At 41.7% G+C, this 13,392-nt stretch overlaps 1 protein-coding gene and 1 pseudogene across 3 annotated transcripts in view; one reads left to right on the plus strand and one right to left on the minus strand.

The window, feature by feature from the left end:
- Hdhd5 (haloacid dehalogenase like hydrolase domain containing 5) overlaps positions 1–3,771 on the plus strand; it is a 29,300-nt gene extending 25,529 nt beyond the window's left edge. The window contains exons 9-10 of one of the 3 annotated variants that reach the window (XR_015440835.1): positions 434–510; positions 2,280–2,393. Coding sequence is in view for 1 of the 3 variants with exons in the window: in XM_021249632.2 (XP_021105291.2) it covers positions 2,280–2,403; positions 3,358–3,450 (217 nt within the window). In the remaining 2 variants the exon portion in view is untranslated. Of the gene's footprint in view, positions 1–433; positions 511–2,279; positions 2,404–3,357 lie in introns of those variants that run through there. The other 2 variants (XM_021249632.2, XM_087186247.1) reach the window with 2 other exon arrangements.
- Positions 3,772–3,842: 71 nt separating this feature from the next.
- LOC101704497 (cytokine receptor-like factor 3 pseudogene) lies at positions 3,843–8,508 on the minus strand (annotated as a pseudogene).
- Positions 8,509–13,392: the final 4,884 nt, after the last annotated feature.

Genomic DNA, 13,392 nt, shown 5'->3' on the forward strand with positions numbered 1-13,392 from the left:
CCTATTTACCTATTAATAACTTGTTTGGCAGGCTACACTACCAAGAAATTCCATCGGCTCCTATTGTTTTCTACACATATATTGGCAAATAAAATATAAGGGTTTAAAACAATTAAAACAAAATGTAATGGTTAAGATCAGAGTGCAAAGACCAAATGCTAGGCTAATGCCTAGTGCCTGCTACAGACTGCTTGTTCCATATTAAAATGAGCTGTGATGTCCTGCCAGGCAGGGGAAACTTAAAAAAAAATGATCAAATTATAAATTTTGGCTAATTGACAAATATACCTTTCATCTCCAATTTAAATAAATGTAATTGGTGTTTGGTTTCCAGATGTTTAATTGGTGTATTTAAAACATTTCTTCTACATTGTAAATTCTTGAATTGTAATTATAGGATTAACTTGCCCTTCTCTCTACTTTCTGTTTACAGACTTCTGATAATAACTATAACACAAGATTACGCTACTTTTTTTTTTACTAGCTTTTTATAAAAGATTACACTTACAGGTATAAAACACTTTTATTCCTTCTTATTCTAATTACAAGAGATCTCTGTTAATTACAAAAGTTTTGACTAGTCCTAGTTACAGTTATAACCAAAAAATTATAAAAGGGATGTTGTAATTCAAATTGGCCAAATATATTTGAGTGCACTTTAGTTTTATGAATTGTCTTAAGGTGGGGGGTTTAGCTCAGTGGTGCCATGGGCCTGCCTCACAAGCACAAGATCCTGAGTTTGATCCCCGGTACTGGAAAAAAAAAAAAAAAAGAATTAAATGTCTTATATGTTTGTCTGTCTGATTTTCCAATCATACAGCTGTTTTGTTTGAGCTCAACAATTTTTTTTTTTTTTTTTTTGCCTTTAACTAATTTTTCTTAAAAGACATTTGCCTATAATTTAAACTGGCTTATAGATAAATGTTATTAAAGTTAAAGGCATGCCTTTTTCCCCCCAGGTTGCTAGCTGATCAAAATGATATAAAGATTAATTTCATGATTGTAATGCATATTGCTATCTACAGTCAATAACTCAAAAAAATTTTTATTGGTTACAAATAATGTATTAATTGTTACAATCTGGTTTTTATAGATTATTTAAAAAATTGTCAAAGTAATTAAATGGAGACTTTTAGGTTTGGAGAGATAGCTAAATGGGACTCTCCTTGGTGAATAAAGAAACAGCTGCCCAGAAAACAGTTATTCTGGTCTTTGTTCACTAATGGGAGCCTCAGTAATTTTCATAGCCTTATGGGAAGACACACCCCCAATAAACATTGCTTAAATATGTTATTATAAAGTGTTTGCATTGGTTATCATCAAAGGGTTAAGTTCTAAATATGTTATTGTGATATGTTTATATTGGTCATCTTCAAACAAAATTTTCTGTGGGAAAAACAAGGTCTTTTTATTTTTTAATTTATGTTTTAATTTTTTGGTACTGGGGATCAAGCTCAGGACCTTGCACTTGTGAGGCAGGGGCCAGAACCACTGAGCTAAATCCCCAGCCCACAAGGTCTTTTTAAAAGGATGCTTTTGGTACCAAGCTACATTACAGGACATAATTGCATATAAATGTAATAATTACTATTGATACTTCTCTGGTGTGCAAAATATATTCATGTCTTCTGACTGTACAGGTCTTTCAACATAATGTTTATGATAATAACCTCCTTTTTTTTTTGGTATCGGGGATCAAACTCAGGTCCTTGAATTACTTTTTGATCCAGGTATTCACCTTTCACTTATGCTCCAGCTACTTATAACAGATATATTTATAGGTCCATATATTTTCCTTAGATGGCATCCTATCAAAAGATAATAACTTAAGTAAGAGTTTTCTTTTTTTATGCATTTTTGGAGGGGAGTGAGTGCTTTTAACAATGGCTGTTTATACTAAAATACACATTTAAGTGTGTTACAATTATAATCTAGGTTTTGTTTGTTTTTTTGGTACTGGGGATCGAACTTGGGTCCTTGCACTTGCGCATCAGGTGGCAAAACCACTGAGCTAAATCCCTGGCCCTACAAATATAATCTTATCATGATTATCATGCTAAAGTATTATCTGTGGCTCCTGATTTAAAGCTTTCTTCTGTTAATATTGTACAGGAATTTGACTACTAGAACAACCATGATTGATAAAAATAATAGTCCTCTAACTACATTTTAGATTCCAAAATGCTTGCTATCCAGGTAAAATTAGATAGCTAAGTTCATTACTCCTGTTGCAATGCTAATGTTATTGATCTTCTCTTCTGGGTGTTCGACCACTAAAGTCCAGAGCCCAGCACTGAAAAGATAACTGGGCTAAAAAGACAGGCAATATTTTGGATCTGGGCCTCCAAAGTCAAGAAAGATCCAGGACATGAGGGAACCTTTTCTACAAATCCTACATTTTTGGTAAGTCACCCAACCTCCTGAGCAGGGATATTGTTGGACACCAAAGCAACAACTGAAGTGTGCCAAAGGAATGTCACTGGGAGGGAAAATTCTCCCATGTGTTCATAGAAAGCAACATGGTCAAGCAAGGTCTAATTTTCGGAAGAGTTATTTGGAACTGTATTTTAAAATTTCCAAATAAATGGAGGTGGTTTGTTATCTTTTTATTATGGTTTTCAATCTAATTATTGTGAGGTCAGGGATCTGGTCTGTATATGGTCATGTCTTATAGATGTTGCATATGTATTTGTAAACAATGTACAGTACCTAACTTTTTGAGAATAGTCCTAAATTCAGTCATTAGATCAAGCTTGTTAATAATGTTGTTCATCTAGTATCAGTTTGATCTTTCAATTACTGAGAGATGTGTTTATATGCCCCAGTATAATTAGGTGTTTGCCAATGCATTTCTCATAAATATCCTTTTTAGGGTTTAAATATTTTGGGGCTATGTTATTGAGTACATACAAATTCAGAATTATGATATCTTTCTTGAGCTTGATTTTTTTTTTTTTTTTTGGTACCAGGGATCGAACTCAGGTCCTTGTGCTTGGGCAGCAGGTGGCAAAACCACTGAGCTAAATCCCAGGCCCAAGTTTGATTCTTTTATAGCAGCAGGAATTTATATAGTGCTATGTGTTGAACACTTTATATACTAATTCATTCACCTCCATAGCACTTCTATAAAGTAGGTATTATTGTTATTGCCCCCATTTTACCAATGGAAAAGATCAAGGAAACGGAGATTAAGTAACTTTGCCAATGTCACTTTGATGGAATCAGGATTTGAACCCAGGTAGTCTGGATTTAGAGTGTGTGCCCTTCAACTGTTATACTGTACTGTCTTTTTTGTCATTATATGGTGAAATTCTTTCTTTTTAAAAATTTTAAATTTTTTTTGATTTTTTGAAACAGGGTCTTGCTATGAAGGTCAGGCTGGCCATGAACACACTACACACCCCAGGCTGGCCTCAAACTCACAGCGATCCTCCTGCCTCAGCCTCATGAGTGGTGGGATTACAGGCTTGAAATGTTTGTCTTTGTGTTTTAGGGATATTTCTTGTAAAGCATATAGCTGGACATTTAAAACATACAACCTTATGTCTTATCACTTAATAGAACATTTATTGTGATTATTGATAATTTTAGTTGTGTGTGTGTGTGTGTGTGTGTGTGTGTGTGTATGGTGCAGGGGATTAAACCCAGGGCCTTGTGCATACTAAGCATGTGCTCTACCAGTAAGCTAAAGCCCCAGCCCAATTTTAGCTTTATTTCTACAATCAGTTGCATTCTGATTTCTGGTTTTTCTGATGGGAAGTCTGTTGTCTATATAATTGTTCTTTTCAAGTAACTTGTTTTTTACAGTCTGATTTCTCTTAAGATCTTTTGTATGTGCTTGTGTTTGTAGATATTTTGCAGATTTATTTCAGAACATCTAGGAGGATGTTTATGTTTATTTTTATTTATCCTGTTTAGGATTTTTTGTGATTTCAAAATGTGTGGATTGGAGAGGTTCTTTCACCAATTCTGGAAAATTCTCAACCAAAATGTCTTTATTGCCTTTCCCCATTACTATTATTTTTTCCTTCTGGAACTTCTATTACACATTTTTTAGATCATTTTTGGACAAGGATCTACCCTATCTTTTGTCCCCCTTTATATATGTCAGTCTCTGGGCCTGTCTTCTCGGGAATATTTTTAGATGTATTATTACATTGATAGGCTCTCTTTAGTCATGTCTAACTTACTATTTAACCCACCTGTTAAATTCTTTAAATGACTATGTACTTTTTTTTGGTACTGGGGATCAAACTCGGGACCTTGCACTTGTGAGGCAGACAGCAGAACCACTGAGCTAAATCCCCAGCCCTTGACTATATACTTTAAATCTGAAGTCTTTTGTTTTGCGTTTTTTCATTTTGTTTTTTAATACCTTAGGTGAGACTGAAGTTCTCTTCCTTCTCAAGGTGGAACCCATCTCCAACTTCTAGAAGGGGACAAGGGAATTTTAGGTTGAGCCCAGGGCCTTTTCTTTTTTTTGGTACCAGGGATTGAACTCAGGTCCTTGCGCTTGTGAGGCAGGCGTCAGAACCACTGAGCTAAATCCCCAGTCCCATCTCTAATTTCCAAAGCTCTCTTTTAGATCCTTTTCCCCCTTCCCCTTCTCTTCCTCTCCCTCCGCTTCTTATCGCCTCATTTCTTTCTCCTCCTCTTCTGGGATTGAACCCAGGGCCTCACACATGCTAAGCACACTCTATACCAGTGCACTACACCTTTATCCTTGATCTTCTTTTTCTTTTATATTTCCATAACATATCAATTCCTTTAATGATTTTTTAACTTTAAGTTTTTTATTTTATTTCAGACAGCTGGACAAGGCATCTATAGTCTAGAACCTCTTAACAGTCACTAAACATGTGAAAGGCTACTAACTTTTATAAAGCCAAGGAGAAAAGGTCATGACATTCTAATAAGGAACATGAATCCCCTCAAAATTATCTTATAGAAATATCAAACTTTTGCTTTTCCACTTTTCTACTACTGGTAAAAATGAAAAAAAAAAATCCCATAAAAAATCTGTAGGCTGGGGATTTAGCTCAGTGGTTCCGGTGCCTGCCTTGCAAGTACAAGGTCCCGAGTTCGATCCCCGGTACCAAAAAAAAAAAAAAAAAAATCTGTAGGCTGGTATAGCAAGTTAAGGCCATTTTTTCTTCTTGGGGGGGCGTACCAGGGATTGAACTTGGGACCTTGTGCTTGCAAGGCAGGCACCAGAACCACTGGGCTAAATCCCCAGCCCCAAGGCCATTATTTTTACATGTTAAGTTCCTCAAATAAATATTTTACACAAATTTACATTTAAAAAATAGGTCAAATTTTACCCTATATTTCTTTGATCCACTAAAAGACCATTTATTGGCTGACATTAAACAGGATTATAGCTCACACCACAAATAGCACCACAAATAGCACCACCAAGACCACACATGCACACGTGCACATTATGCACACGCTCAGCGGCAACATGGCTGTGGCCATGCAAACTCTCAAGCCTATGTTGAATCAAACTGCAAGCAAAAAGCAAAAGATAATACCTGCCTCCTATAGACACTTGCTCAGACATTGTGGAAAAAATGCAGAAACGATAATGCTTTCCAGACATGAAGATTATTGAACATGGGATAAAAATCAACACTGCTTCCAAGTACCTGAACCAAATTGCACAGTCAGTGCACTCATGGTACATGTGTAACAGGAACTTGGCTTCTCTCAGGTCTGTTCCTGTTGTTTTATTCCAGAGTTTTACATGGCCTTCATTCCCGATAGAGATTTAATAAAACAATGGTACATTATGTTCTGTCCTAATAACCAAGTGTAAGAACAGCTACAGTGGAAGAGTATGGGAATTTATTTATTTATTTTTGGAAAAGGTCTCGCTATGTAGTTCAGGCTGGCCTCAGACTCATGGCAATCCTCTTGCTTCAGCTTCCCGTGTGTTGGGATTATGTAATGTGATATTTAAAGAAAAACAAAGTTTTTTTTTGAGATAGGATCTCACTTTGTAGTGCAGGCTAACCTTGAACTTGCAGCGATCCTCTTGCCTCAGCCTCCCAAGTGCTGGGATTACAGGTATGTGTCACCACTTCGGGTGTAATGTGGTATTTTAATTAGAAATATGCTAAAAATAAAATTGACTGAATTATGGTTTTGTTCACACTCGTCAACTCTCATTGGTAAAATATTACAAAATGAATCCAATAAAGATCTTTCATTTCCAAAAGCCTGAGAGATGAATTCAACTTTTAAAAAATCAGTTACAACTTAATGGGCTGAAGATAGCCACAGTAAACTTGCAAACCAAAGGGAAGCATCGGAAACTCTAGAACACACATTTTCCATCCAGGATAGGAAGACAGCATCCAGGGTAAACAGCTCCACAGGACTGATAAAGCCTCCAATCAAAAAACACTTCTCAGGTATTTGAGTTAAGTTACTCAGGTGCTTACCGCTTCTGTCTTCACTACTATTGGTGGTTCCAAGAGTCACAGTTCCGATGTCAGCTATGACAGTAGATCCAGAGGTAACTTCAGGCGACTGGTTAGTCATTTCTTTTCCATGTACAAAACGGTGTGCATACTAATGCACCCCACTTGGTCCTGCTGCGGTCCTATCCATCAGCTACTCTGTGCACCCCCCATACTGGCTCTTCTGTCCTGTTCTCCCACAGTTTCAGCTCTGAATGTTAATGTCTGCCCACAGAAATAGGTCAGAGCTCTGGAGCAGAGAACACCTGGGGATTCAGAATCATCCCAGAGTGCTGTATTTCTTCACCTGCCCAGACTGCACCCCTCAAGTCAGATGTCCACTCACAAGGAACCAATGTATAATGACCTCCCTGGGGACACTCCAAGGACTCCGATCCTGTCAGCTGTGTCCTGGGGCGCAGACTCTGAACGGACAATCCACATTGGGGTCTGTGTGCAGTGCTATGAATTCAGCTCAGAACCTACGTATATATCTTCAAAATGATTTGAAGGCCAGGTGTGGTGGTGCTCCCCTGTAATTCCAGCACTCAGAAGGCTGAGGCAGGAGGATCGCCTCAAGTTCAAGGCCAGCCTGGGCTACATAGCAAGGCCCTGTCTCAAAAAGCCAGTCAACAAAACAAAACAAAAAGAGATTTGAAGTACGTTTATGGGACTGAAGTCTGTAATCTTGGGTTGTAAAGTCGTCATCCAATTTACAGCATCGTACTATGATCCTTTCAGGTTCCTTTGCCAGTTTTTGTATTTGTACTGGTGGACAAGATGCCACTGTTCCATGCTTAAAAATGTAATCTTTCACTGTGCTGAGAATTGAACCATCCCACCGAGCAGACAAGCAAGGCCCATCAACCAGTCAAAGCATTCTGGTAAGCCGTCCAGCTGAATGGGTGAGGCCTCCTTCATAAAGCTCCATAGTTTCTCATTCTGTTTCTCTCCACCACCAGGAATGGAAATCTCACCTTCTCAGACTAAGTCCCCGGCAGTGTTAACTCCGTGCTGTACGAGCTTCTGGCTGTCACCTAGTGCTTTAATGTTGTCCTGGTCATTGGTGTCCACCTCTTGCAAAAGGGTCACCAGTTCCTCACCCAAGAGCTTCTGGAGGGCTCCTGTAAGTCACTGCAGTGCTGTTTGAGGATGCCATCTGTGACGCACTCTCTTCAGTCTGCCTCTGTGCCTCCTGCAGCCGCTGCTCCCACTCCACCTGTAGCTCTGTCACCCCCGTGTCCTGCACCAGCAGCTTGGGCTCCAGCCTCAGGCTCCCCCCATTCAGCCAGGCAGCCAGTGGCTGAGGGCACAGGTTACCCCTCTCCCTTTAATGACTTGTAAGGAACATCTTGAGTTATTTCCCTATTGGTGGCTCAAGGGCTTATATCTATTAGTTTATCAGAATCTACTTCAGATTTATACCAATTTAATTCCAATGAGAAAACTTTATTTCTGTGTGGCTGTATTTTATTCTTCATTTTTGGGGGTGCTATTCTCGACATACATGATATGGATTGAGTATCCCTAATCTGTTAATCTGAAATGCTCTGAATTTGATTCTTTTTAAACATTGACTTTTTAAAAAGTTCTAATTATTTTTCCCTTTGGAGACAACGTCTTGCAAAGTCAGTAAGTTGCCTGGGCTAGGCTTGAACTTGTGATCTTCCCGCTTCAGCCTCCCAGAGTCCTGAGATTAGGCATGTACCACCGCTACACCCAGCTAGCACTGACATTTTGTTATTGATGTTTCTTTTTTTCTTTTCTCTTCTCTTTTCTTTCCTTTTCTTCTCCCCTCCCTTCCCCCTCCTCCCTTTCTTTTTGTGATACTACAGATTGACCCAAGGGTGTGCTAAGATGGACTTTTTAGTTTTTAAAATTTTGAACCAGAGTCTCACTAAATTGCTTAGGCTGGCCTCAGACTTGCCATCTTCCTCCTCAGCCTTCTGAGTAGCTGGGATTACAGGTGCTTGCCTGGCTGGTGTTTATTTCTTGAGTAACATGGCCACTCTGAGGTCCCTCCTCAGAAGATGTACCTTGACATGATATAGTCTTCTTTCCCCTCTCGGGTACCCGTGGCCCCAGCTGGGGTCTTTTTTCCAAATCTTGTTCAGCTTCTAGCTGTTCTACCTTTACTACTTGTTAGCTTATTGCTTTATTAATACAATGTCCTGGGACATAAATTGCTCAGTGAAGTTGGGCCCTTATGTAAGGGAGGTTTTGTTTTTATGAGACAGGTAGTTCAGGCTGGCCTCAAACTCATGGCAATCCTGCCTCAGCCTCCCCAGTGTTGAGATTATAGATGTGCGCTACCACACAGGGCCCTCCCTGTAAGGGGGGATCTTGAAACCAGTCTTTGAGGCTGACTTCACCCCAGGAGGGCTCTTCCTAGCTGTCTCTTTCCCTGACTCTCTCAAACTTCTAGCTGGTTCTCCAGTTCACTTGCTGCCATCATGGAGCTACCAGTCTCCTCCACAAAGCTCTCCATTGCTTCTGCCAGTGCCTCAAGGCTTGACTTTTCCCTCACTGTTCTGAATAAAGCCAGTCCCCTTAGGTTAGCCTCAGAGCTCTCCATTCTAACACTGCCACTACTGAGCAGGAACCTGGCGCCATTGCTGTGGAGCTGGAGCAATGGCCACTTCCCCAGGGCGGGTCCACCTTCTCTGTGAGTGGTGAGGGGATGGGAAGGGGGCCTAGGGGCCACTCATCTTCTCAGCATGCTTCCTCCGCCATGGAGCCTCTGCCGTAGGAGCTGGGGCAGGGGGGTTCAGCCTTGTACTTGGGCCTACAGGGTCTGGGTTAAAGCTTCTACTTTACAAATGGGGACTGGGTAGGGGTAGGGAGCTGTGAAGTGCTCAGCTGTGCATGGGGAGAATGGAGCTTCTGCAGCTCAGAGCTGGAGTGGGGATGAGAGCACCAGCAGGCAGCCTCTCATGGGGAGAAACTGGTGCTCTAGACTGGCAGCTGGGGAAGGGCCTGCTCCTTCTTGGGTGTGCCTTCTAGATTCAGCTTCTGCCACAGTGAGTTACAGGAGTGATTGTAGCTTACATATCATAGAATGTTGCTATTCTTACTAAAATTTAGTAGGCTTTTGGAATAAATGTTTTCCTGTTTGCAGTATATTCTAGAAGAATTTTCAAAAATTACAGTGGTTGCTTTTTATAGTTTCTACCAGTTGTACAGCATTTCATTGGAGCAAAAATTCAGAGATCTACATATTGCCATTCTAGAAGGACTTCTTGCTTTATTCTTTTTCATAGTTTTTTTCCAGGTAGAGTCTCACTGTGCTGCCCAGGCTGGCCTGGAATTTCTGGGTTCAAGTAATCTTCCTGCCTCAGTCTCCTGAGTAGCTTGGACTACAGGCACATGCCATCATGCCTGATTATCTATCTATCTATCTATCTATCTATCTATCTATCATCTATCTATCTATTTTTTTGTACCAGGGATTGAACTTGGGTCCTTCTGCTTGTGAGGGAGGCAGTGGAACCACTGAGTTAAATCCCTGGCCCTTTTTTTATGTTCTTAATCATGATAAACCTATTGGTATTATAGCCTTCATCATCTGAAATTATTGGAGGTCTAATCCTACTGTGTTTCATCTGCTTTCATTCATGATGGGTTGTTTCTTGCATGGTTTGTAATTTGGGACTATGAGCTCACTTTTATTGGCATTTTATCTATGGGAATCCTATAAGGCCTGGGTGGTAAGTGTGCCCTTTCAGGACTGATTTAGATTTGTTTTTACTGGGCAACTCATGGTTATTACCAACCAATGCACCAGCGGTCATTATTATCTTCTCACCATGACATTGTTCAAATCCTAAATCTATACGTGATCCAAGCCTATAGTTATGAATTCCCAGGAGACATATTCATGGTAATCCAAGATGAGGCTGATTTCCATGTGGTCTCCTTGTCTTGGTGGTGGACTTGTTTCTCTGTCCACCCTTCCATTGAGGGTCATGGTCTTATGCAGGGAGCTCAGCTCAGTCTTCTTGCTTCAGTTGGGTCCAATACGATGTCAGCTGTCTCTGTCTGGCTATTATCCAAGTCTCCATTAGCAATGTTCAGCAGGACTTGCCACAGTGGTGAACATGTGCTATATGTTCATTGCCCCAAATGGTAGCAGTTAGTCGAATGGAGTGATAGAGTGCTTGAAATGTGGCTGGTGAGACTTCCCAATGTAAATTTAAATGAATACTAATTTAGCAAAATTTATATAGCCACATGCGGACAGTCCTCACTTTATTCCACAGTGTGGCTTCCTGAGATGGAAGTCCTATCTGAAGGTATTACAACATCTTTATTCATTTACCATTCTGGTTTTTAGTTCCCTCTTCATTTTTTTTTGTGTGTGTCGGGGAATACAAGGGATCGAATGCAGGATCTTGTGCTTGGGAGGCAGACGGTGGAACCAAGTTCCCTCTTCATTTAATGGCCTTGAGAATTTCCTTACTTTCTTGTGAGAGTAACTGCATTTAAAAAGATGGTGTATATTATTTAATTTTGGGGGGCAAACTGGAAATTTTTATATTATTTAGTTAACATGATCACCAGAACTAGAATAGTTTCCGTGCCTCCATCTTTCTTTCCTTCCAATCCAACATGTCCAGTGCAAAGCAATCCTGCTAAGATGCAGAGCTGTTCACAGTTACATCTCTGCTCTCAGGAGTTCTCCTTTCCCTTTGAGTGTAGTCCAAGCTCAGCTTGGCACAGAAGGCCCACTGTGATCTGGCCTCCACCTCATCATTCCTTGCATTATCTCCTTGTCCTTCATATTTAAGCTGGGCCAAGTCTTAGCAATTTCAGAGGCCCTGACTCCATACCTGCTCCTCCATTCATCTGGCTTCTGTGCTCTCCCCCCACATCTGCCGTCCATCTGCTTATCCTTGAGAATAGTTCTCATATGTGACGGCTTTACTGAGCCACTCCAATGTTGTACCTATTCTGGATCCTGTGTAGAATTTGGTCACATCACTCATAATACTTTATTAAGTTTCATTACTTACCTGTCTGATTCCCTCTCACCCTGGCATCCAGCTCAGGACTGACTGACACACGGAGACATCATTGCCTCTTGGTTGTCCCTGTGGGTATAGCATCACCATGAGACCTCCATGGCACAGCTCATGCAGAGGCAGCGTCTATCCCTGGAGAGCTCTGAGTAGTTCTGAGGTTTCAAGTCCATCATAAGCTGCAGCTGTTGGGCTGGGGATTTAGCTCAGTGGTTTTGCCGCCTGCTGCGCAAGCACAAGGACCCGAGTTCGATCCCTGGTACCAACCAACCAACAAACAAAACAAAACAGAAAAATAAGCTGCAGCTGTGCAGACTCCTCTGGCTTCAGTCATGGCCCCCTGCTCGCTCCCTTCTCTCTGAGCATCAGTGTTGTGGCTGTGTAACAGGGAACCGGAACCCGAAGACTCTGCTTGTGCCCTTTCTCATCTTACGTTCCCTCAGGGAGCATCTGTGCTTCACACAGCTTCCGACAGTCCCCTTTGCACCTGTCCTTTATTCTTGCTCTGTCACTTTCAGAGTGAGAGGCAGTGATAGCGGGCAGAGAACGGATGGGAAGGAAGGGCCACGGCTCCCACCTGGGAAAGGCTGGCCCTGGCCCCTGAGGCTTCCCTTGCCACTGGGGCCCCTCTCCTCCCTCCTGGCCCATCTCCTGTGGCTTTGGGAAGGTGGTGCACTATTGGCCTTGCAGTTCCAGGAGGATAAGAATGCTAGGTTGCCAAAGAGCCTCATCAGTGCCCAGCACTTAACAGGTACTTAGGGAAGTAGTTTTTGGATGGAAACCTTCTTACTGATGCCTATGAGCTGCTGCTGTTTGGGTCTGTGAAAAGAGGAGTTGGTAGCTGGTGAAATCAGTGGGTTGAGGTCAGAAAGCTAGATACAAGCCTAACTCTGCCCCCAACTAGCTGTGTGTTTCCTTATATGTAAGTCATCTAAGCACAGACCTTATGTGCTTGTGGGGCACTTAGTGACTGTTTCTTTCCTTTTCTAGATCCTTATGAGATGTTTATAATTACTTTATATATGAGAACATCTTTTTGTCTTCCTTCTTTTATCACCACAAAGGCTCTTGTGTATGTGTGTGTGTGTGTGTGTGTATGTGTAGAGGACTGGGCACTATTCGGTGTAAGGAGGAGACCCCACCAATACTCAAGCCTCTAACTTACTCCAGTGTACTCTCACTTCTCAGCCTTATTGCTGGTGTCTTGTCATTCGGGGTCTCGGGCCTAGAAGCAATTGGGTTAAAGAATTTCTAAGACAGTTAATCCAACTGATTGGTGGTACATTTCCTAGAAATGCATAGGATAACTTCCAAAGACTATTAAGATGCAAGTAACCAGAGAGGAAGTCCCCTGTGAGGGGAGGGCAGACTGACAGGTATCTCTGAGAGCCACCTGGAGCAGAGGGTGTGGAGAACAGGAGGACTTCTTCGTGTTCTCTCCAGAGTCCAAGTTCTTTGCCTTTATCAGCTGCTTTCCTTCTTCAACTGTTTACTGACTTGAGCAGGAGTCTAGAGCCAGCTTCCATGTTAGCTGTTGGCTGGCATTTCCCCAGGGGACACTGGCTATAATCACTCCCATTAGCTGCTGGCAGCTCCCAATCTGCTTTTCTTTTACCTGGCTGGCTCAGCCCCGACATCCTTGTCCGTTTAGGGAGCCCCAGAACCAGCTGGCACAGTCTCCTCTCCTACTGTGCAACCTGTGACCACCTCCAAGAACCTGCACACCCGCTGAGGGAGCTTTTCACCCTGGGACTGACCAAAGTGCAAAGCTTTGAGGGAGCAGAACCAGGAAGGAATCCAGCCCAGAAAACAGCCACTGGGGGCCCATGTGATGGGGGAAATGTTCCCTAGGAGGCTAAGACAAGAACTGAGTAGAGTTCTGGCAACACCAGCTCCCTCTGAGTGCCGTA

Source organism: Heterocephalus glaber, unplaced genomic scaffold (assembly GCF_053883595.1).
Source record: "Heterocephalus glaber isolate CG9 unplaced genomic scaffold, H.glaber_assembly_v1.0 deba00000281, whole genome shotgun sequence".
Classification (NCBI taxonomy): Eukaryota; Metazoa; Chordata; class Mammalia; order Rodentia; family Bathyergidae; genus Heterocephalus; species Heterocephalus glaber.